Source organism: Leptopilina heterotoma, unplaced genomic scaffold (genome assembly GCF_015476425.1).
Source record: "Leptopilina heterotoma isolate Lh14 unplaced genomic scaffold, ASM1547642v1 Lhet_60, whole genome shotgun sequence".
Lineage (NCBI taxonomy): Eukaryota > Metazoa > Arthropoda > Insecta > Hymenoptera > Figitidae > Leptopilina > Leptopilina heterotoma.
The window spans coordinates 6,782,906-6,808,947 of NW_025111138.1; the positions used below are offsets into that span (position 1 = coordinate 6,782,906).

The following is a 26,042-nucleotide window of genomic DNA, read 5'->3' on the forward strand; positions in this document are numbered from 1 at the left end:
TCTATTTCTATAAAAAAATAAAAATAGAAATAAAAATTTAAATTAAATTAAAGTACCTATTAAAGTAAATTTAATGAAATATATTTAATTTAATATATTAAAATTTTATATTAATTATATATTAATTAATATCGTTATTTTTATTATTATTAGTAGTAGTATTAATATTTTTATTCAAGTATTAATATTATTTTAAATTAGTGTAGAGTTTTTGTTAAATATTAATATTAAATAAATATTTTTGCAAATAATATTTTTACTCTATTATATTGATAGTAAATAATTATTATTTTCTTTTCTAGATCCTGAGAATTGCTTTTGAATGGAATAATCACCTAGACCGAAAATTCCCATCAATAATTCAAAGACGCCTGCTATGAAACATAAAAGTAAGGCGTGAGAGACTTTATCATCTAAATGAGCCACTGTTTGGTATGTTAGCAACGAAGCAATGGCAGTGGGACCCACAGGAACATCCTTACAGGATCCGAATATAATATAAATAAAGCAGCCGAGAAAACTGCCATAAAGTCCATACTGCAATTCACAAAAAACGTAAGAATGATAAATGCATATTTCATATAATATCAAATTACTAAATTTTCAAAAGCGCCTCTAAATTTTGGGGGGAAAAAATTTCCGAATTTCTCTAATTGTTTGTGTTAGTATTTTTTATCTAAAATTTTGAGAATCTAAAAAATAGATATAAAAATAAATTAAAAAACAGATTTAAAATTAAATTTAAAAAATAGATTAAAACAGATTTTAAAAAAAATAAATTTAAAAATAGAATAAAAAATAGAATAAAAACTAGAATAAACAATAGAATAAATAATAGATCAAAGAACAGACTAAATAATAGATCGATAGATATTTTAATAGATTAAAAAATAGATAATTAATAGAATAGACAATTAAAAAAATTGACAAATCTCTTATTATATTAAGTTGAAGAACGACCGACCGACCGACCGACCGACCGACCCTAGCCGTATATATATGTATATCTTTTAAAAATAATATTAACACAAATGTATACATATTCACAATGTCACGCATGCGCAGTAGTGTTCTGTCAATGTTACGCATGCGCAGTAGTGTTCTGTCAATGTTACGCATGCGCAGTAGTGTTCTGTCAATGTTACGCATGCGCAGTAGTGTTCTATCACTGTTACGCATGCGCAGTAGTGTTCTGTCAATATTACACATGCGCAGTAGTGTTCTGTCAATATTAGGCATGCGCAGTAGTGTTCTGTCAATATTACACATGCGCAGTAGTGTTCTGTCAATATTACACATGCGCAGTAGTGTTCTGACAATATTACACATGCGCAGTAGTGTTCTATTAGTGCCACGCATGCGCAGTAGTGTTCTGTCAATATTACACATGCGCAGTAGTGTTCTGTCAATATTAGGCATGCGCAGTAGTGTTCTGTCAATATTACGCATGCGCAGTAGTGTTCTGTCAATATTACGCATGCGCAGTAGTGTTCTTTAAATATCAGGCATGCGCAGTAGTGTTCTATGAATATCAGGCATGCGCAGTAGTGTTCTATCAATGTGAGGAATGCGCAGTAGTGTTCTATGAATATCAGGCATGCGCAGTAGTGTTCTATGAATATCAAGCATGCGCGCATAACACCCACACATGTATACTCACACATATACACTAATCACATGTACATGTATACTCACACATGTTCATAAATTACATACACATGTATACTGCTCATATGCAGATATAAACTCCTACATATACACAAATCACATATATGTATAGATTTAATAAACGATTGATAATATAAATTGTTGAATTTTTTAAGGTTCGTTGATGCACGTAGTGTCTGTTGAAATTTTTTTAAATATACGTAAATACCTCACTCGCTAATGCTGCGCTGTCTGTGTTGTAATGGAACTTATTTATTTACTTGTGTATTTACTTATTTATTTCAGGGTTGCCACAAGACATCGATTTTAAAATTCCATGACTTTTCCAGGTTTTCCAGACCATTTCTTAAAAAATTCCAAACCAGAAATAAAATTGTTTTGGTATGTTTTTAGCTAATTACGACAAAAAGTATAAAATCCTTTAAGTAAATTGTTAACAAAATAAGTTATTAATTTTTAATTTCATTATTAACAAAAAATTAAGTTAAAATTTGTAAGGTTATTTGAGATACGCTCCGAAGAAAGATGAGGAGCAAATCTTTTTAAATTTAAAAATTTAGTTAAGTTTAGCATTTTTCACAATTATTAAACCAGTATTTTAAAAAGCATTTTAATAACATTTTATGAAACTGAAGTTACCTACGTTTATTCAATGACAATTTTTTCTTTGCTAATTATTTATTTTAATGTTAGAAGCCTTTTAAAAAATTTTAAAAGATCGAAGTCGGGGAAATTATTAATTTTGATTTTTTACACAGATTTTCGAAAAATCCATATATTATTTAAACAAAATTATTATTTCCTCACCTCATAAGCAATTTTTTCTTTTACAAATTATTTATTTTAATGTGACAAGTCATTTAAAAAAATTGTAAGAGGATCTAAGGAAGGCAAGGAAATTAGTGATTTTTAATTATTTTTTCGTAGATTTTCCAAATATCCCGAAATTTTAACTAAATTATTATTTCCTTGCTTCAGAAGCAATTTTTTTCGATTGCAATTTTTTAAAGGGCTTCTTACATTAAAAAACAATTAGCAAAAGAAAAAATTTTCATTGCATAAAAGTTGGTAGCTTCAGTTTCATAACATTTTGGGGTTTCTAAAATGTATTAATTTAAAAATTATTTAAAGGAAGATAGAGACCAAAAGAAACTAAAATTTAGAAATGCCATATTGATTTCAATTGTAAGCACTAAATTTAAAATCAAAAAGTTGTATGTCAACTTGAAAACTTGAAATTTTTACGACTCAAATACAAAAAATTGAGCTTTTAGTATCAGGCTTTATAAAATTCCCTGACAATTCCAGATTTTTCAGGTTTTCCATGACTGAAAAAAAATTCCATGACAATTCCGGGTTTCCCAGGTTTTCCAGGTCCGTGGCAACCCTGTATTTGTTTGGCAGACATCAACAATAATTTTTTAAATGGATAATCAGTGAAAAATGACTTATATTTCTGTAAGTTAGTGTTTCACTTCGATCCGCGAATTTCATTTTTTCGAGCGATTATTTGGTTATCGTCTTTGGTTTTCAAACGATCATCTTGTTTATTCTTTTGTTAATTGTCAAATCGTATCGTCTAATTTTCTAATTGTCATCGACCGAACTTCTCGACTTTCCCATAACTGACAACTAAAAATAATACAATAATAACCTATTTTTTGAAAAAAATCGATATCCAAAAACATTTAAATTCTTTTTTATTAATTCTATTAAAAACTAAAATTAAATTCATTTTAGTGAATTAAAATTATTATATCAAGTTAAAAATTAATTCAAGGTGTCTAGTGAATTATTATTTTTAAATTCCCGGACCAAAAATAAATATTCCCGGATTGATTTTTTAAAACAGCAATTACTATAAAATTTAAATATTAATACTTTTAATAAAGAAATTTTTAAGAAAATCAATTTTAAAAAGTCAATAGACATCTTTATTTAGAGAAATATATATAATATTACTTGTTATATATTACTTAATAAATCTATAACATTGTAATAGTTGGATCTAAATTTAAAATTAACCTACTTTTTTATTTTTCTATTAGTTGGGCTTTTTTGCGGAGTATTATTATTATTTTTAATTGTGTATTTAAATAATAAAAATTAAAAATAATTATTTTTAATTTTTATTATTAAAAAAAAAAAGTTGTCTGTTCATTGAACAAGACCTACATGTCTTATAGTATTTTGGCCCCCTGAATACGAATATGAAGTCAGAATTGCTCCATCACCCTCTGTTTTCTTTTAAATCGAAAAAACTACCCTTAAGTCTAAAATTCAAGAATTAAAGTAAAAAAAAATAAAAACACGGCTTTCTTCGGAGTAGAAGAATATATTTATGCGTTTTCTTCTTTCAACAACTCAAATAATGTCAAAATTGCTCCACCACCCCTACTTTTTTTTAAATCGAAGAAAGTACCCTTAAATCTAAAATTCAAGAACTAAAGTGAAAAAAAATGAAATAACCGGTTTTCTTCGGAGTAGAAGAATATATTTATGCGTTTTCTTCTTTCAACAACAAATAATGATAAATTAACTCTGATTCTGCTTTTTAGTTATGAGAACAAAAATAAAGGAACGTATGCTTTTGTCTAAAACTAATTGTTTTTATTGTTGTTAGTATACTCTGGGTTCATACTTAAAGGGGTAGTTTTTTCAATATAAATCAATAAGAGGGTGATGAAGCAATGCTGATGCTTTTTTAAAAAGTACATAAATATATTCTTCTACTTTGGAAAAAACCTGTTATATCATTTTTTACTATAATTCTTGAATTTTAGATTTAAGGGCAGGGGGTGATGGAGCAATTTCGTCATTATTTCTAAATTGTTGAAAGAAAAAAACGCATAAATATATTTTTCGACTTCGCAAAAAAACTGGTTATTTCATTCTTTGACTTTAGTTCTTGAATTTTAGATTTAAGGGTAGTTTCTCCCATTTAAAAGAAACAGGGGTGGTGGAGCAATTTTGACATTATTTCTGAGAGGTTAAAGGAAGAAAACGCATAAATATATTCTTCTACTCCCAAGAAAACCGGTTATTTCATATTTTTTTACTTTAGTTCTTGAATTTTAGATTTAAGGGTAGTTTCTCCTATTTAAAAAAACAGGGGTGGTGGAGCAATTTTGACATTATTTGAGTTGTTGAAAGAAGAAAACGCACAAATATATTCTTCTACTCCGAAGAAAGCCGTGTTTTTATTTTTTTTTACTTTAATTCTTGAATTTTAGACTTAAGGGTAGTTTTTTCGATTTAAAAAAAACAGAGGGTGCTGGAGCAATTCTGACTTCATATTCGTATTCAGGGGGCCAAAATACTATAAGACATGTAGGTCTTGTTCAATGAACAGACAACTTTTTTTTTGTGTGCCTGTGATTGTAATCATGCCTAAATTAAAAAAATTTAACTTTTTTAGGTATAAAATAATTTTTTAATAAACATTAATAAAAATTTAGTTTTCTAAACATTATTCAAAAGTAGACGAAAGAACAAAGTTTTGTCCTCTTGATGTAATTTTTCTAAATTCAATAGATTAAGTTATAGATAATTAAAAATAAGTATACTTAGATTTCTTTGAATAATTTTTTAACACAATTAAATTTTTCAAATATGTCTACAATAGAAACCTTTTTGAATAGTTGAAATTGTGCAAAATTTAATTGAAAATAATTAATTTATTTCAAGTATTTTGTTACAATTTTTTGAAGAATTTTAATTGCAAATTTTGAAAATAATTGAATTACCAAAAATTTAAAAAAAATTTTTAAAGGTAAATTAGGATATAAGAATTATTTTAAGAAATTCAATTATTTTCGAAAAATAACATTATAATATTTTTAAAAACTAATATTATTAGAATTTTTTTATAGTAATTTTTTAAGATTTAATTATCTTCGAATAATGTAAATAAACATTTATGAAAATTTACTTCAATAAGACGAGCGAACATGACAGCTTGGTTATCAAAACAAAAAGAAAATCGTTTTTTGTTCGTTTCTCGGATCGTGTTGCTCGAATGAAACACTACTGTAAGTGTAATTTTCAACTGACTTTTAGTAAAATTATTTGTTTGACAGAAATTTACAATATTAATAAATAAATCACAATAAAATAATAATCAGTGAAGAATGACTGATATTTTAGTACTTTTCAACTGATTTTCAGTAAAATTCCACTGATTATGAATCCAAAGTCACTTTTTAAAAATACAAAATGGCGAATCCAGGATAGCGGACGAAAATGAAAGGTTTAGTAAGAGAATACGTAAAAATAACATTTCGTATAATGTACAATGACATTTTTTGTAAATGTCACTTCATAATTTTTGTCTTATTACACAATGATTTTAAATAAAATAATTTATATTTTTATAAATATTAATAATTTTTTACATTTTCTAACCACTATAAGGTTTTAATTTTGTAAATGTTCAAATTCTGGTTTAGAAAGAAAAATTTATATTATTATACAACTATATTGTCTAGACTTGCAAAAACCCAAAGTCTAGACTTTGTTGTAACAATATTGTTACAATATATATTGTAACAATATTGGTGACGGTGACATGCGTAAGAATAGTGCAGTAAAAATTTCAAAAAAACACCCTGATCATTACCTACAGAAAATCCTATTAGTAAGAAAAGAATGGACGTATCTTCGCCCTTTTCTTACTAATTATTCGAGACGCCTGTTTATCCCCGTTTATGCAAATGCTCTAATAGTCATTTGATCTAATTTAAAGGTTATAAATATTCAAATGATCTAAAGAACATTGAATATAATGTGATTTTATATAAAAGTCTAATTAATAAAATGAGTTTATTCTATAATTTATTTTTAAGCCAATAATCAAAATATCCAATTCGCATTTTCTATAATCATAAGCAATTATAAAATTTTTTTACGCAAACTTTCAACTGATAAAATAGTTGTATAAGCCAAAGTTTATTTTTTATAATTTTATAATAACCTAATTTTAAAGTGTTATAATTTTTAATTTGTATAAATTGTAATTTAACAAATGTCTGTCAAATCTAAATGTAGTAAAATATAATATATTTAAATAAAATATCTTTTTTAAAAAATGCTAACAACCTCGAATCGACAATTGATCAAATATTCAAAACATCTAATCGTCATTTCGTCCAATGCTAAAAACATCGAATCGTCAAATGGTCGAATGCTTAAAACATCGAATCGTCAATTGATCAAATATTCAAAACATCTAATCGTCATTTCGTCCAATGCTCGAAACGTCGAATCGAGAAAAAGTTGAAAAATTTGCTTGATGTAAGTTAACATTTATTTAAACCAAGCAAATTTTTCCAATTTTTGTCGATTCGACGTTTCGAGCATTGGACCAAATGACGATTAGATGTTTTGAATATTTGATCAATTGACGATTCGATGTTTTAAGCATTCGACCATTTGACGATTCGATGTTTTTAGCATTGGACGAAATGACGATTAGATGTTTTGAATATTTGATCAATTGACGATTCGAGGTTGTTAGCATTTTTTAAAAAAGATATTTTATTTAAATAAATTGTATTTTACTACATTTAGATTTGACAGACATTTGTTAAATTACAATTTATACAAATTAAAAATTATAACACTTTAAAATTAGGTTATTATAAAATTATAAAAAATAAACTTTGGCTTATACAACTATTTTATCAGTTGAAAGTTTGCGTGAAAAAATTTTATAATTGCTTATGATTATAGAAAATGCGAATTGGATATTTTGATTATTGGCTTAAAAATAAATTATAGAATAAACTCATTTTATTAATTAGACTTTTATATAAAATCACATTATATTCAATGTTCTTTAGATCATTTGAATATTTATAACCTTTAAATTAGATCAAATGACTATTAGAGCATTTGCATAAACGGGGATAAACAGGCGTCTCAATTATTCAGAGAATCAGGCTAACATTCAAAATCTAACCTTCTAAGTTTAGTTATTTCAAAAAAATTATTTTATTGATGCAAATAAATATTTATTTTAATTAAAAACTATGCATTATTTAATCAAGTAATTTTTATAATTGATTTAAAGCAATATTTATTAAATTAAATTATTCTATTTAATTGACTTAAGTAATTTGTATTTGGTTCAAATAACTATTTAATAGATACCATAAATTAAAATATTTATGTCCAGTAAATATTTACTTAGTTCAAATAAAAAAAAAAAAATAAGTAAAAACTAATAAGTTTAAATACAACCGAACGAGCGTTAGCGAGTGAGGTATATGTTGCTAGTTATCAAATTATTGCTGAAAAACGAAAGATCCATATCTGTATTATTCAACTTTTATTATAGTCATAATTCACTGTAGATTTTGTTTGAAATAACAAAAAAAAAAAAAAAGGAATTACGCGACATTATTTGCGAATTTAAAAAATTTATTGCCTTCTTACTTTTAACTGAATTGAACTGTTAATTGTTCCACTCACTATAAATATATCATCAAACGAATAATCATGACTCATTAAATATTTAACTTTGTTTTGCAACACTAATTAAAGAATCATTAAACTTGAAAGACGGAACTATTTTCGAAACAGTTCTATATAAACAAAGCTCTTTTAAAAAAAAAACTTTCCTTTTTCGGAAACTATTTACAATAGGCTTCACAAATACGAAAAATAACTTCATATAAATTATATTTTTCAAAATATAGAATTTATATTATTTTATTTCTATTCTCGCCAATTTAATTAGACAAATGAATTTTAACTTATATTTATTAATTATAATAATTAATTATACTTATTACTATCGTTTATTAAAATCTTCGGGAGGAATTAAATTAAATTGAAAAATATGAAAATTATACTAATTATTATTATTATTAATAATCCGAATGGTGATAAATTATTTTCTTTTATTAAAATCCTCTGGAGGAATTAAATTAAATTGAAGAATGTGAAAATTATATTAGATTATCATCAATAATATCGGAATAGTGATAAATTATTTTTGTTTTTATTAAAATCCTCTAGAGGAATTAAATTAATTTCAAAAATATGAAAATTATTAATTAATATTATTTATTATACATAGTTCATGCCTTTTGGCTTTGAACGACCTTCCGGCATTCTCCTTTACGTTGTAATTTAGTAATTAATTAATATTAATATCATTAACAATCCGAATAGTGATAAATTAGTTTTGTTTACTAAACTCCACTGTAGGAATTAAATTAAATTTAAAAATGTAAAAAATGATTAATTAAATTCAAATTCATAGAATTAAGAAAGTGATTAATTAAATCAAAAATAGTATGGAATTGAAAAAAATGCGCAAAAAATGTTGTTTAGAAGGAAAAAAAAATTTTTTTTTTCCAAAGACTTAAAGACGCTTTTCATGTTAAATCATTATTGTTCTTTTTCTTTTCTTTCTTTTTGCAGATGTGAAGTAAATATTATGTAATTTGTAATATTACCTGAGCTGGCAATCCCGCGACACGCGAATATGCCAGAGATTGGGGAATCACAGTCAAACCGACTGTGATTCCTGCCACGAGGTCACCAAGCGCATCTTGTGCATTGTACCTCGGTAACCATCGCAAAATTGGTAATCTTTTGTATAGAGTTTTTTTCGTGCAAATCGCTCGTGCACGTCTTTTCGCCAATTCTGCCACTGATTTGCAGATACTATTCTTTTGGTTGCCCTCGTCATCTCCGGGCTCTTCCACCACTTGAAAAACAAATTTTTACTTATAGGTATTGATATTTTTTATTTTTATTTATTACAAATATTATAATTAGATATTATTTCTATACTTTTGATTATTATCATTTTATTAATTTTACTATTATTTTTGTTATTATTGAATAAAAATAATAATTCTTAATTTTTTAAAATTATTACTATATTATTATTACTATTACTATTATTATTTTTACTATTTTTGTTATTATCGCTATTTTTTTATTATTTCCATATGGATAGTATTTTTATTTTTATAAAAATATAAATCGTCATTTAAATCATTAAATTGTTGATAGTAATAATTAAAAGTAAATTAATTTAATTTCCTGCACGGGAGCATTTAAATATTTAAATTTACTTGTAAGTTATTTCAGAAATAGTGAAAAATTAAAATTAACGGAGAAAAATTTTCTAGGAAAGTGAAGAAAAACAATTTCATGAATATATTTAACATTATAATTCAACTTATTTTCCAGTATAAATAAAATTCTATTTTAAAAATTCAATTTGAAGTGATGCAGACAACTAGACTCCGCGTGCTTGGTAAATTATTATTCCGCTCAATTACAATGACTTAACTCTATTTCAATTAGATTCGGAATAACTATTTTTTTTTTATGGAACTAAAAAATTTTTTTTATCATACCTAGAAATTTTTTTTTCTAATGTACTTTCAAATTTATTTAATAAACAAATATGAATATGTAGAAATATAAAATTTATGCGTAAAAATAGAAAATTAAATAGAAAATAATAGTAATAAATATTAAAAAAATGATAATAATAATTTATTTACATCACGTTGTCAACCTTGACATTATATAATGGCGACATATTTTTGTTCAATTTTTGTTGAGTTTCCGACAACGAAATTGATACATGATTATCAATTCTCTTTCAATAACAAAGAATAAGGGAAAATCTATTGTTTATGAGCCTGTAAATTATTAGAAGTAAAATTACTTATGCTCTTGAAAATTTTCTATACAAAGTGAGAATTTTTTCGAAAAATAAAATTTTTTTCGTTTAAATAAATTATTGCAATTCTGTATATTAATAAATTTACTGTTTTTTAAAATCTGTCAACCTATTCTTGAGATAAATGCATTTTGTATGTATATAGAGGCCAATGTCACACAAGTCTGTTTATACTTGACTTTTTACTGCCTCGTAAACAATGAGAAAAAAGAATGATAAAAAGATAATTTAATAAATTTGACATTTTTGGAATTACTTACTATTGTGGCATCCTCGTGGCATGTGACAGAAATCAATGTTATTTATGACCATTATTAAGCGTAAAGTTAATTTTAGTTTTTAATCAATTTTACTTTACGCTCTGATTTAATTTTTTTTGTGATTAATTTTTTATAAATAAATTTAAAATTATGATTTTTAATCTTGATTTTTGAGAATTTGGATTGAAAATAGTGAAAATAATCAATAGAAATTAATTTATTAATTTTTTTTTTTTGGAGAAAAAAAACAAAGAAAAATATTTCATTTTCAAGAAAAAGCATTGTCATTTTTCTATTAGTGGAGAAAAATCTCATGAAATAAATTCCTAAATTTCTTTCAAAATAATTTTATTTTCCGCAAAGAACAAGGAAAACGGATAAAAAAAATTGTTTTTAATAATTTTTCAATTTAAATGTATATTATCATTTTAAATCCAAGGACAACAATAATAATATACAATTAGAAAGAAATAATAAATAACTTTATTAATTGTTTAAAATAAAACAAAAATAATATCGAAACAAATAAATTAAGTTTCAATAGAAAAAAAATTCTTTCTGCAAATTCAGATATAATTAAAATTTCTCTTTTTTTCAGGAAACTGTGTTTTAAGACGAAAAAGGAACTTACAGATGAAGTCGGATGATCCCTGTATCTCAGGATGAACTTTATGTGAATTCTGAAGTTTTTGAGAGGAGCCATTTGCTTGCATGAGATTTAGACTTCCACCAGAACCACTTAGCGCATGATTTATATATGCTCCACCGATTCTTCCCATTTTCTCATCACTTACAATGTCGACTCCCTTCATTCTGAAAAAAGAGAGGTACATATAAAAATTACATCAAAAATTCTCTCCGAAAAAATTCAAAAATTCTGAATTCATCGAAACATCTAAATTTATTAAATTAATCATAGCAATTTTTTCATTACTCAAAAATTATTCCATTTGCAATAAAAGTGGACAAGGGAAATATATTTAACAGAAAACAAGATAAAAAACGAAAGCAAATATAAAAAAAAGTATTATGTAAAATTATTTTACAACAATAAAATATTATTCCTTTGTTATATTGAGTTGTAAAAAATTTCAACAAAAACCAGTTCAAGACAAATAATAGAGAATAAAAATTTTATAGATATCAAAATATAAATAAAAAGAAGAAAGGATAATAAAAATAAAAATAATAATAATAAAAATAATAAAAATAATAATAAAAAGAAAATTTGAATAAAATAAAAAAAGAATAAGACTAAAGAAAAAATGGTATACAAATTGCAAACATCAATTCATATATGTTAGATTATACAATCTTAATTACTGTGAAGATCAATTAAAATCGGGAAGATAAAACTAATTCTCTCCGGAAGTTGAATTTGCGCAATAGAATTATTTTTTATAATTATTTTTTGTTTTGTTTTGTTTAAACTAAAGCACTCATTTAAAAGTGGTTAAACAGAAAGCAAGAAAAAAACTTTACGAATGTACGGAATAAATTGTCATCACTTAGATCACTAATTATTGCATAACATTATTGTATCACGTTCCCTTACACGATTATATATTAATCACTTTACTATATATAAAGTGGGAATAAAAATGTAGTTCGTAAATTTCATAAATAAACATTTTTATCCAGACATATATGCAAGCGGATTTGTGTAAATTGCAAAAAAATAAGAAATACTGTATCACAGATCTTGGAAGTTTTTCACAATGTAGAACAAAAAATTTACACTATTTGTCAATTTTAAAATCGCTTTTTATTGCAAATGGACTCAAGTCATCAATATGTATCCACGAGCTTGCCTTATATCCTTGAGGAACACTCTTATCACTTTAAGTCATAACCGGCTCAATACACCTTTGAATTTTTATAAACATATTGACTAAGCAAATAAAATTGTTAATTTTTTTCCATATTTTTAAAAAATTAAATTCCTTTTAATTTAGAATTTTTTGCAAACTTTCACTGAGTTAACTAATCAAAGCACATTTTTAATTTCGATGTTTCGAATTTTCGAAATTATGTTTACTTTTGAAATTCCAAAAATTTTAATAAATTCAATATTAATAATTACCGACTAATATTTAGTTTTTAGAATTTAAATGATTTATTTTAGTTAAGTAATTAATTTAGAATTTAAATTTAATTTCAGACTATTTATTAATTTACTATTAATTTGGATTTTGGAATCATTAAAGAATTTCTTTCCTGATGTCACGAAAAAAAATTCTGTTTTCAAAAAAATTTGAATTCAAATAAATGAAAAATCTGTTAATAAATTCAATAACTGCTAATTACGAGAATACAATAAATTGATTCAAGAAATTAAAATTATAATGAGGAGAGAAAAAAATTGCAATTATGTATTCAGGCGAAAAAATTAACACTGAGATGGATTTCCAAGTAAATTCTCTCTTAAAAGTTTGCACATGTGGCTAAGTGCGATAAAATTTTTCGTTTGCCTCAATAAAAGTTTGTCGGAAATAAAATAAACTGACGAAATAAAAAAAAATTGACAGAATAAAATTTACGAAATTTATTTCGTAAATTTTATTTCAATTTTTCTTTTTTAAATTTTAATTTTATAAATTTTATTCTGTTAAATGAAATTTACAAAACAGAATTTACAAAAGAAAATTTCCAGAATAAAATTTCCAGAATAAAAATTAACAGAATAAAAATTGAAAAAATAAAATTTACAAAACAAAAAAAATTGAAAAGGAAAATTAAAAAGATGAGAAGATTATTGTATTGAAAAGAAAAAGTTTTGAGAGCGTGATGATAAATTTTGCAAAATATTCTTCGTGTGTGTGTGTGTGTGTGTGTGAGGGAATAATAATTATTGATATAAATTAATATTTATTTTCAGCTTTAATATGATTGTTAGCATTTGTCAACTCGAGTTATAAAATGTTATCTTGCCTCGTAAACAAGAGCACGTGCTCACACGGATATAAGTGCGAGTTTACTTAATTGTGCGTGTGTACATTCAGAATTGGTCTCGTGACCAAGTCATGTGAGAAATATATCATTTTAATCAACATTCTCTACAGGTGTGTAAGCCTTGAGACACATGTGACCGGAAAAAATACCTGTTTTTTTGAAAATCACATGCTAAATCACATGACCCACCTCTAGACAACAAGTTTTAATAATCATCCATATAATTGACATACCGAGAATTATCATCATATTAAATTTAATATTTTATTATCTCCAATTTTAAGTCTCGGCAATTATTTACAATTGCAAACAGAAAGAATAGAAAATAAATTTTTTTACATTCTTTTTCATTTATTTTCAAAATTTAAATATAAAATTACTTTTAAAAATTCCTTAAGGTAAAAATTATGTCCTGTGATAAAAATTTTTCTACGAAAGGAATTTTTTTACAAAATTTAAATATTTCTTTTTTATTTAAATTTAGGATGAATTTAATAATTTCTTTTTTATCAAAAATATATTTTTATTATTGTATTATTATTTTCTTATAAGTAATGTGTTGACAAAATTGATAATTGGGAAACAAATTAGTAAGACTGATAATATTTCGAATTTCTTTTTTTTAGGTGGGAGCCTTAGAGCAATTGAGAACTGACAAATCGGAAATGGAGAATTTTTGAAGACAAAACAAAGGAGGAGTGAAAACGTGCATAACACTTGGAGCAATAGACAAATATGCATATATCTTTTGTATCTATGTACCAGATGTTACGTGAGTATTCGTTTGCGGGTATTAAAATGGCCCCAGTATCTATTTTATGTAAGATTGCAAAACCGTTTCATAACTTTTACATTTTATCGCAAAAAGGACGATCAATACCATCTTACACGCGCAACGTGTCACATACGAATTTCGATAAGTCATGTGAATGATAAAAAGGGATAATATTTTTTTTTTCTCACTATTATAAAAAGGTAATTCATTAATTTCTAATAATTTAAGTAAAAGCACTTATAATTCGAGTCAAGTGGAATATTCTAAATAATTGTTTCTTTAATAAAAAAAATAGTCGCAAAAAATTCTAAACTAAAAAAATAATTTAAAAAATAGAATTAAAAATTTTACTACACTATATAAAAATTTAATTTTTAATAATTTATCTGAAGCACTAAATTCGAGTCAATTAGAATATTCTAAATTATTGTTTCTTTAATCAAAAAAATAGTCGCAAAAAATTCTAAATTCTAAACTGTAAAAATATAATTTGAAAAATAGAGTTAAAAATAGAATTAAAAAGAAAAATCAAAATTACAAAAATATATAAATAAAAAATAATAGTAATAAATAATAATTTGTTTATTTTTATTTATAAATACAAAGAAATTAATTAATTTATTTATAAATAGAAAGAAATGATATAAAACTGTAAATTAAACCTACAAAAATTAAAATACTTATTTTTTTTTCAAATTTACATAAAGAAAAAAATATAAAATCACAAAAGGATCCAAGCACATGATATTTATCAATAAGTCAATCAATATAACTATGACGCCAACCAATCGTATCCACTTGTACTAATTTCAACCAAAGCTCGATGATTCTGAATATAAATCAAACGAATGACTATTCGTATTCGTTTCGACTGAGACGTTTATTTACAATAATTAAAAATCTCCATCGCATTTTTTTTTCGCAAAAGTCAAATTTCAATTAAAAAAACTGTGTTCAATAATTGAGTGGATCAATAATTCTAATTGATAGATAATTGATAGAAATGTTCAAAAAAAAATTACGTAAAATATTTTATCAAATGTTAATTTATTTTAGGAAATAACTTCGATAAATTAGATAGTGAAATAATTAATGAAAAGTGTCATCGAAAATGTATGATCGAAAGGTTAATATTAATAATTAATGTTAGTAATCAACGGTTTATGGCTAATTAACCATTTAATGGAAAAATATATTCCTCTAATTAATAAGGGAAAAAATATATTCCCCTATTCAATAAGGGGAAAAATATATTCAACTATTTAGGAAAAACATATTCTCCTAATTAATAAGGGAAAAAAGAAATTTAATTAATTAATTTATTTAAATGGGAAAATTTAAATCACAATTAAAAGAAAGAAAAAATTGTTTTAAATAATCGAAATTATCGAAGATATAAATTATTTTGTTAGAAAATTATTTTAATTTATTATATTCAATTTATTTTAGTTGAAGGTAAAATGAAAAAAAAATAAATGCAATCGTCATTAAATAAGTGATTGGGGTACGTGTTTAGTCAGACATATAATAGAGACTCGAGCAATGAAGGCGATTATTTAAATTTAAATAATATTGTAAAAATTATATTTTCAATTTTAATACTGTAAAATAATTACTATAATTATTATTTTAAGTTTAAAATTATTTTTTTATTTTTAATAATAAATTTTAAACTTAAATCTTAAAAAAAATAAATAAATAATTTACTAAATAAATTAGAAAAATTTTTAATTATAAACTTCAATTAGATAAATAGTGAATTATAAACTTGAATTATAAAAATTACGATTTTTATAAAATTTACAAATTTGCTTGAATCATTTTTAGTTTCAAATTTATAATTTTTAAATTTGTAAAAATTATAAACTGAAATTATATAAATTAAAAACTAAAATTATTAATTATTAACTTAAATTATAAAAAGTGTAAATTATAAACTCAGATATAAAAATTCTAAAATATTATTTAATTAATATACGATTGTTATACGTATGATTATTTCTTTGTACGATTTTTATACGTTCGATTATTTGTACGTATATTATATATTCGATTATTATACCTAACGATATTATTTTTATTCGAACGCAGAAATTATGGAATTAACCAGTTCATGCAAATCAAGAACAAATTGAAAAAACATTAGTTAAAAATTGATAGCAAACAATTTTTTTTATTAAAAGAAAAATAATTAGAAATAGTTTTTTTATGCGTTGTGATAAGACTCTCATACATTTTTAATTTACCGTGATTTATTGTCAATCTTAAAAGAATAAGATCATTAAATTCTGTATTACGATAGAAATTTTCTACTTGGTTCCTTTTTTATGATGAAAAAATGAAATTAAAAATTAAATTAAAAATTAAATTAAAAATTAAATTTGTTAAAAGAAATTTATTTTACGTCATTATAATAACAATTTAATTACTTTTACCTAATTTTAAAAGAGTCAAAATTTTCCACATTGAAATTCGAATTGAGTGCTTTTTAATGAAAACGAAAATTATTTACATTTACGAACTTTAATTTCTTTTAGACGATATCGATTAAGTACCTTTATAAAAAACAATTAAGTATTTGTCTTTTCAAACTAAGTGGCATATTCCAATGTTTTCTTGATAAAGAATTTCATTATCTTAATCAAGACAATATTTGAATTTTACATTAATATTGTGATTAAAAACATAGTTTTATAAATAGGTTACATCTCGAATATGAAAATTAACTGATAAACGATCACGGAAAAAATGTTTCGATTACTAATTAATTTTATTTTTAATTTTTATTTTTGAATTTACTGAATAGAAAACATTTTTTTTATTCAATAATTAATCATTTCAAATATTCATTTTTAACAATTGATTATTAAACGCCGATTGTTAACAATTTATTATTAAAACCTAATTAGTTTTATAACAATTATTTTTTAATTTAATTAATTTTTTTTTAACAATTGTTAACAATTTATTACTAAAAACTAATTGTTAACAATTTATCATCAAAAACTAATTGTTAACAATTTATTACTAAAAAAATAATTAACAAACTTATTACTAAAGACTAAAAAAATAAAAAAAATTGTTAACAAGTAACTCTTAAAAACTAATTGTTAAAAATTTATTATTAAAAATTAATTGTTAACAATTAATAAAAACTTTAAGGTGAAAATTAAAACTAAGTGAATAATTCCAGGAAAAACTGGAAAATACAAACAAATTATTAACAATTAATGTTTAAATAGAAAAATAAATATTGAAGTATAGAAAATGAATTTCAGAAGTATAAAAAAATTAATTACCGAATTGTATTAATTTCTGTAGAAAATTAAATTATTTATTGACTTTTGCAGTAATAATGAATAATAGTAAACAATAATTAGGTAATGGGTGAATGGCCGGAACTAGAACGAGTTTTTTTTATGACTAACTCTTATTGAGACAAAAGCCTTGATTAGTGATGTGACTCGCAAAAGGAAATAATATCTTTGAAAAAAAGTCATTTACAAAAATTTTTACAACAATCGAAAAGAAAATTCTCTAAATTTTACTCACTATTATCATTTATGAGAAGAAAATAAATTTAGAACAGAAAAATACAGACAAAAAAAATTAATAGAAATTAAAAGGAATATTATTTTGTTTTTGTTATCAATTATCAATTTTCTCAACAGACACAATAATAAAGATCGAATGGAAAAATTGTTTAATAATATCAAATAGTCTGATAAATTATCTTCTATATTTATAATACTATTTATAAAACTAAAATAAAATTTTAAAAAAACTAAAATAAAACTAAAAAAAACTAATAAAACACTAAAAAACGAAAATTTAAAATGAAAAAAAATTGAAAATAGTGAATTAAAATTATTTTTGTTAAAAATCAATCACTCACCTAATTTTCTCTCTTTTTTTTGCAAAAATTGACAATTTTTTCGAAATAATATTGTCTCCTTTTTCTAAGTCTCTTCTCGCTCTTTATCTTCTCCACTTTTTAAACATTTTCTAGTCTCTCTTCGTGGCAATTAAAAACAAAAAAAAAATCAAAGAAATTAATGAAAATAAAAATCCCACAGTGAAGAAAGAAGAATCGCTCTGCGAAGCGATTCCGTATTAGTCGCACTTGACGAAAAAACTTGTATCGACATTCACGCACAAAGTTTATATACAAACGCCGATTATTATTTTTTTTTCCAGAGACGAAAAGAATCAACTCGGTTTTTTTTTTTTTTTTTTAAGAAGAAGAAGAAGAGAACAAAATGGAAAAAAAATTCAATAATCCTAAGGACTAAAAAACAATGATGAAGGAAGAAGTTAAAAATTTTGTGTTTAATGCTCAATTTTTCAAACTGCAAAATGAACACAACGACTGAGTTGACGCGGGTGTGCAGCTTGCCATATAAATGGTACCGAGCAGCAGGTTTCGCCAGTATTTTCCTATCATCTTGATTCTCTCCCGTGTACAAATCACTCTGGGCAACCCCCACATGTTGTCGTCATCGGCGAATACGCCAATCAGGACGACGACTCGTGTGTGCCTTACTTGGATGAAATTCATTCAATTTTCTTTTTTTACTCAAACTCTATAATTAACAAATAGTTCCATCAAAAATGCTCCAATTTAGAAAAAAAAAATTTTTGTAATCAAATTTTTGATAAATTGTCCCTGACAATTAAATTTTAATTATGTAATTAATTTTTAATCTTCTTCAGATTAAAAATCTTTTATTAATCTTCTTAAATCACTAAAAATTCTAAGCGAATTTTTTGAATTTTCAATTCTCCCTTTTCTTCTCGAATTAAATTTTACTTTTCAATATTAAATTTATTTTTTCTATTTTTGACATAAACTTTATTAATTGGACTTGACTTTGTTTCTCTTTCTCATATATATTAATTTTTACCTTTAAAAATATAAGAGAAGAAATTATAAAATAAAACTTGTCTTTTCCCCCTCTTCACAACATCTTTCGGTGAGAGATTTACAATTATAAGTATTGTATTATATTAAAAAACAAAAAGAAATATCATTTACAAAACTGTTTATATAAAAACAAGATTTAAAAGGAAATCCCAACTCGTAAATATAGTTTTTTTTTTTCACTCTTTACTCCGAATGCATACTTCTTCAATGGATTTAATTAACTTCCTGTCTGCGAACTATCATCATCTGATAAATGCATTAAAAAAATTTTATCTTCATTTTAAGGAATGACTAAAACATTTGGAATTCAATACATTCTTGTAAAGCTTACAAATTAAAAAAGATGATTTTTTTCCACCAGAGAATAGAATATTTAAATATCCTCTCACACACAATACAAACAAAATGAGGAATAATTAATCTTTGGAATAATTTTTTGATAATAAAAAAAATAATTTGCAAATATAATTCGAAAAAATAATTTTAGTAAATAATTTGCAAAACATAATTTTTTAGTTAATAATTTGCAAATACAAGTTTGGAGGAAATAATTTGAAAAAGTAATATTTTAGACAATAAATGGAAACAATGATTTTAGACAATAATTTCAAAAAATTATTTGAAAATAATTTGGATGTATTATAAATATATGTCAATATAATTGGAAAGTGATATATTGCATAATGAATATAATTAACGACTCAACGTATTGTTAACAAAAATTTATATTCTAGAAAATTCGAAAATGCCTCATCAAATAATCAAACAGAACGATATCTATCTTTTTAATAACACTTTAAAAAAAAAAAAAAAAGTTACATTTTTACTGTCATGAAGAAAAACAAGTCTATTTGCTTTATTCATAAAAAGAATTTTCGTTTATTATTTACTGAAATTAACAAAAAAAAAAAGAAAATAATAATAAACTTGATTCCTTTTTTTTTTTGGTTTTGTTTGCATTTGTTATAAAGTCTCGCAGGTGAGATAACAAAAGGTGGATGAACATAAACAATGAATCATTCAACACATAAGTTCATAAGCGCAAGTAGTTACAAACAGAAATATATGTAATGAATTGTCATTCTTACACAGCCACTTATGCTCTGTCTTTATCTTTAAATCTCCAAGTTAATTAAACCACTTTTCGTTTTTAATAATTTACATGACAGGTACTTCCATGTTAGGTGTAATTATAATTGGAAAATAATTTTTTTTCTCAAAAATTCAATTCAGGAATGAAGGAAAAAAAAATTTTTTTTTTTTACATTTTCGCAAATAAAAATTAAAAATTCAAATATAATTTAAAATTACAATTTTTGTCCTTTTTCGAATTCTGTTTGTGTATTATTTGAAAATTATTATATAATACTTTTAATCGAAAATTAATACAATTTTTCTGTTAATTTTTTTTACTATTTAAACATTATTTCTCATGGAAAAATTAATTTTCTTTAAAGTTTGTTTAATTTTGTACGTTTTGTACTATTTCGAAATTATTTTCTGGAAAAATTATTTTTTTTTTAATTTTGTTCAAATTGGAATTAATTTTACAGGAAGAATTAATTTTCTTTTAATTTTGACGAATTTTAAAAATTATTTAACGAAAAATGTAATTTTCTCTTAATTTTGTACTGTTAAAAAATAATTATACGGAAAAATTAATTTTTTTCAAAATGTTGTCCTATTTAATAATTAATGAAAATTAATTTTCTTCTAATTTTGAACGGAAAAAACCCATTACCATCTCATGATATTTAAAGATTATTTTACAGAAAAATTAATTTTCTCTTTATTTTCACCTATTTAAAAATTATTTTAGCGAACAATTTAATTTCCTTCTAATTTTGGACTATCTATAAAAATTATTTTACAGAAAAATGAATTTTCTCTTTATTTTCTACTATTTAAAAATAATTTTGTCAAACAATTTAATTTCCTTCTATTTTTCTATGACTGCATTTATAGTTCCAATGAATAAATAGAATTTATTGTAGTTTAATCTTTTTTCAGATTTCGGAGAAGGAAATATTAACTACTATCAAACAGGAGAAAACATTGGATAATATGACGTGGATTCATATATAGAATTTCCTTTTTATTTTTTTTTCTTAACACACAGAAATCACATGATTAGGAAAAGTAGAAAATCACATGATTTTAAAAACATTTCACATGCAAAGGAGGTAACTCAGTTCCTTGAACCAGGAAAATCCAAGTCAACCTTTCTAACTGTCACGTGTTCAATATATTCTAATACATTTTCAGAAAAGGAATATTAATTATTCATCGGGAAAAATTCTAAATTGAGGAAAAAAAAATCAGGTAAAATTCCTCAAAAAAAAATATTTTTCAAATTATTTTTACGTAATTAAAATATCAATATTTTATATTTTCTTATTCTTATTGAAAAAAATTCATTGTCGTTTGGTTTCAACAAAAAAAAAAAGTACTGAAAACAACTGACCGTAAATAATTACAAATAATAATTGTTTAAACCTTTTTTTTTCTTTTTCTAAATTTTTTTATATTTCTTCTCCGTAAATGTTGATATTTATAGAAAAATACATTAAATAGAGGAAATGAATTTTATAATAATAAATACCTTTGTTTGTTTTTGTGCAGGTGCAATCGATGAATTTTTGTGGAAATGTGAATAAAATATATTTTTCGTTGAATTTTGAAAAATATTTATTCATTTTATATTTAGAGAGTCATGTGAGAGATTATTTTGTATATACGTGCGATCACTTGACGTTAATTCAATGTTTACTTTCTACTAGGAACAATAATAAATTAATTTCGCTTCGTTCATTCATCAGAAGCACATGACTTGAGGACATATAAGGTACTTATAAACATGTTAACTGACAATTATAACAAATTTTTGATGTCGATGAAAAGCACATGACTTTTTAAAAGGACGTTACCATTCGCACGTTATTCTTTCTGTCAAATTAAAAAGTGGCACACCAACGTTTGCACATTTTGTTCCAATTTTATACCTGTCGCGTCGAATGCAACTCACGCAACTCGTACACCTAGAGAAATGATTTATTTGAATTAAATAAAATTTATTTCAAACAAATAAAAAAGGATATTTGTCACAGAACCAACTAAACTTTTATTTAGCTCAAATAATATTTTTTATTTGAATTAATATATTTCGTTTAAATATCCATTTTTATTTAAATGAAAAAAATTTTATATTTTCTTTAAATATATTTTATATTTAGAACAAATAAAAAACACTTTTCATTTTAATAAATCCTGTAAGCATTCTAAAATATTAAAATTCACTTATAACCTTCAAATAAATTTAACAATCACAATCACTAATGGAACTTTTAATATTCATTAAAATAAATGTTTATTTTTATAAGAATATTTGTTAAATAAAGTCAGGTTTTTTTATTGTTAGTCATTTTACTTTACTTTTTCACTTCATATGTAAAAGTCCACTGTCACATTTTTCTCACAAAATCTCAAATAAGACACTAAAATGTAAATGAAATCACATACAAATCTGTTACTTTGTACTAATTAAAATTTTCACTTAAAAAGAAAAATTCTGTACTTAAATCAATTAAATTTGTTAACTATTCATGATGAATAAACCTCTTATAATTGTACGCGTTAAACTGTTAAAAGCAAAACATCTTATTGTTTTACTATAGCAATGCAATATGCGCAGGCGTCTACTTATAAGTCAAACAAACATTTATTTGAATCAAATATATTTTTTATTTGCTACAAATATACTATTTCATAAATTGCAAATATATTTCTTTATTTTAGATTAATTAGTGCATTTATTTGAAATAAATATTAGTTTATTTATTTTAAATAAAATATTTATTTGCAACAAATAAATTTTTCTTAAATATACACTTTTAGTTAAAATAAATAACTTTTTTCTCTGGGTGTAATAAATTTTTTATTTTTACTTTTCTTTCGCATCTCAATTTCAAATGGTACGTGAAAACTTTACTGAGGATCTTGAAAGAAAAGGATCGAATCAAAAAAAAATTATTTGAATTCAATATTGAAGAACAAATAGAGAAAAAAATAGAAAAAAAATTGATTCCGTTTAGGTAAAATTCTACAATTTTAAATTTATAAAAATACTATCAATTTTTTTTTAATCAAAGTCATGCGGTGTTAATAAATTGAAAATTTAAAAAAAAAGAATGAAATCTATAACAAGAAAATTAAGACAATTAAGAGAAAAATGAAAACTAGAAATGGGAGTGAATAAATTGTGAATCGAGTAGCGTTTCTTGAAACTGTCAACAGAAAGCACGTGATGAGACTTTCAAGATATCAACCAGTTTAAAGAAGCGGCAATGTTAAGAAGGGCACAAAGATCAAATGAACCCAATTGTATTGTGTCACGTGCTGTTAAATATTAAAGCCAAAGGCATTCCAAAATTGATAAGTCAAGATTGCATTATTATCAAATATCATTTAAGAGCTATTAAACGCTTTACTTTTCAAAATGTATATTTCTTTTTCAATTTTGGGAAAGTCTTCCATTTTTTCATTAAAACATTAATTCAATTACCTATTGTCTCGTTGCCCAATATTAAAGTCATAACATTTTTTTTTATCATCACGAACGAAACGTCACCACGTGACAGAAATTCGTCACGTTGGAAAATAATTAAACAAAAAAAAAATAAAATAAAAAATATAAATATAAATAAAAAAATTAAATACAAAACAAAAATTATTATTAATTATTATTCATTATTATTTTAACTATAATAATCGTCGTATTCTGTCCAGTCTGTCCACACTTGAAGTTAGACTATTGTGCATGCTTTTGTTTTTTTGATATATTCTGATAGATAATATTATACGTCATTATTTTTTCACTAATTTTTTAATTTAATAATATTATTTTTATTTCTCAAATAATTCAAAAATATTTTTATTAATTTAAAAAAATTATTAATATTATTATATTATTCATTATTTCCTTTGTTTCTAAAAAATAAATCCTGCAAAATATTTTCTTTTTTTTTATATGAAAAACTTAATTACTTGACAAAATTTTGACTTCTTCCCTAACCCTAAAGAAAATTCTGATACACTCTAAAAATGATTAGACACTCAAAAAATGTTCTATTACATTTATTTACCAATTTCTGAAATTATTTGAAAACATCAATAACTTCTTTTCTAAATAAATTTTAATCATTATTATTTTCGCACAGGAATAAATTATTTTTAATAATTTTTGAAAAAAGTTCTTTGAGAGTTTTAAAATCCATTTGTTTACGAAATTTAAATTATTCAGAAATTCTTCAACTAAAAATACGAATTAAAAAATAAATACTTCAAATAATTTCAGAAAAAAATTCAATTAAACTTTTTTAAAATAATTAATTTTACAGAATTGTTAGTTATAAGTATGAAAAATACAAATTTTTAAAGAATTTGATTTGAAACCATTTTAAAATTTAATTATTTCTTAAAATTCATGCTATAATAATGCCTATAATAATCAATTATTATGTAAAACTTTAACTGAAATTCATTTTGAAATAAATTTTTAATTAGATAATTCAATAATTTAAATGCAAAAATAAATAATTTATTTAATATTTAAAATTTCTTAAAATTGAAGTCTCATAAAGAATTTTATCAAAATATTTTTAAATCATTGATTTTTTTTTAACGATTTTTCATAAAATTTTTAAGAACAATTACATTTTTCGATGAATTTGATTAAAATTGTATTAAAAATAATTTAAAATCTGCGATGAGTTTTATTTATGAAAATAATTTAATTCCTGAAAGAAATTTTATTATTTATAAAAATAATTAAATTATTGCGAAGAAATTTATAAAAATATTGTAAATAATAGATTTCTTATTAAATTTTTTAAAAATAATTGACATTTTGATGAGAATATTAAAAAATTCTTGAACATAATTGAATTTCTGCGAAAAATTTTATTACTTTTGAAAATAATTGCATTTATGCAATCAGTTATAAAGTTTCAAAAATTCAATTTATTATTGGGAGGCTTAAAAATGAATTTTGTGCAAAAATTAATTTTGTGCAAAGTTAGCAAAGCATTCAAAATTTTTGCTCACAAATTTTTTTTAGTTTTTTTGTTATTTGTAACAGGAATTTGTCGTAAATTACTGAAGTAACATTTCAAAAAACTTTAACTAATTCAATATCTATTGATACTAAGAGAAACTACACGTGCGCTTTAGCGCGCGTTTGTTTAGCTGTTACCTATACAATAATTTAAAAAGATAACATTTTTGTAATTTTTCATAAATTTTTCGAAGAATTTTTTATTGAAATTTTGTCAAGATAATTTTATTTCTTTTGAGTAATAATAATTATAAATTAAATACTTCATTTGGCGGGCGTGACAGTTGCTACTTATTTATATTATTTAATAAAAAAAATTTTAAATACAAATTTCATAAAATTCAATTATTTCTTTAATTTTTAAATAAAAAATTATTCCAAAATAATTCATAAAAAATAATTTTTTTTCGACAGTTTTTCAATAATTAAATTATTTGAAAAAATAAATTTTAAATCTTTAAAGTCTAATTATTGTTAAAAACAGGAAAAGTTTGAAATAAATAAAATCTTTTCAACGCTGAAGAATAACATTCAGAATTTTCTTATGAATTCTTGAAATTGAATATTATTCCAGCACTTTTGACAAAATTCTCTGACTTTTTTCTGATTTTCCTGAATAAATATAGAAAAATAGTGATTTT

At 23.1% G+C, this 26,042-nt stretch overlaps 1 protein-coding gene and 1 long non-coding RNA gene across 4 annotated transcripts in view; one reads left to right on the plus strand and one right to left on the minus strand.

Annotated features, from left to right (window-relative positions):
• LOC122509322 (sodium-independent sulfate anion transporter) overlaps positions 1 to 22,030 on the minus strand; it is a 28,853-nt gene extending 6,823 nt beyond the window's left edge. Inside the window, exons 1-4 of one of the 2 annotated variants that reach the window (XM_043623288.1) lie at positions 21,892 to 22,030; positions 11,270 to 11,451; positions 9,132 to 9,385; positions 336 to 537 (exon numbers count right to left, since the gene is read on the minus strand). In XM_043623288.1, coding sequence (XP_043479223.1) covers positions 336 to 537; positions 9,132 to 9,385; positions 11,270 to 11,450 — 637 coding nt within the window. In that variant the 5' untranslated portion in view covers position 11,451; positions 21,892 to 22,030. Of the gene's footprint in view, positions 1 to 335; positions 538 to 9,131; positions 9,386 to 11,269; positions 11,452 to 18,260; positions 18,977 to 21,891 lie in introns of those variants that run through there. The other variant, XM_043623289.1, reaches the window with a different exon arrangement.
• On the plus strand, positions 428 to 22,042 carry LOC122509323. 2 transcript variants are annotated; one of them, XR_006302349.1, is made up of 5 exons: positions 428 to 555; positions 11,237 to 11,465; positions 14,217 to 14,362; positions 21,300 to 21,611; positions 21,912 to 22,042. It is a non-coding gene; the product is annotated as an uncharacterized LOC122509323 (long non-coding RNA). The 2 variants fall into 2 exon arrangements; XR_006302348.1 differs by lacking the exon at positions 428 to 555 and adding an exon at positions 9,280 to 9,411.
• The last annotated feature ends 4,000 nt before the right edge of the window (positions 22,043 to 26,042 follow it).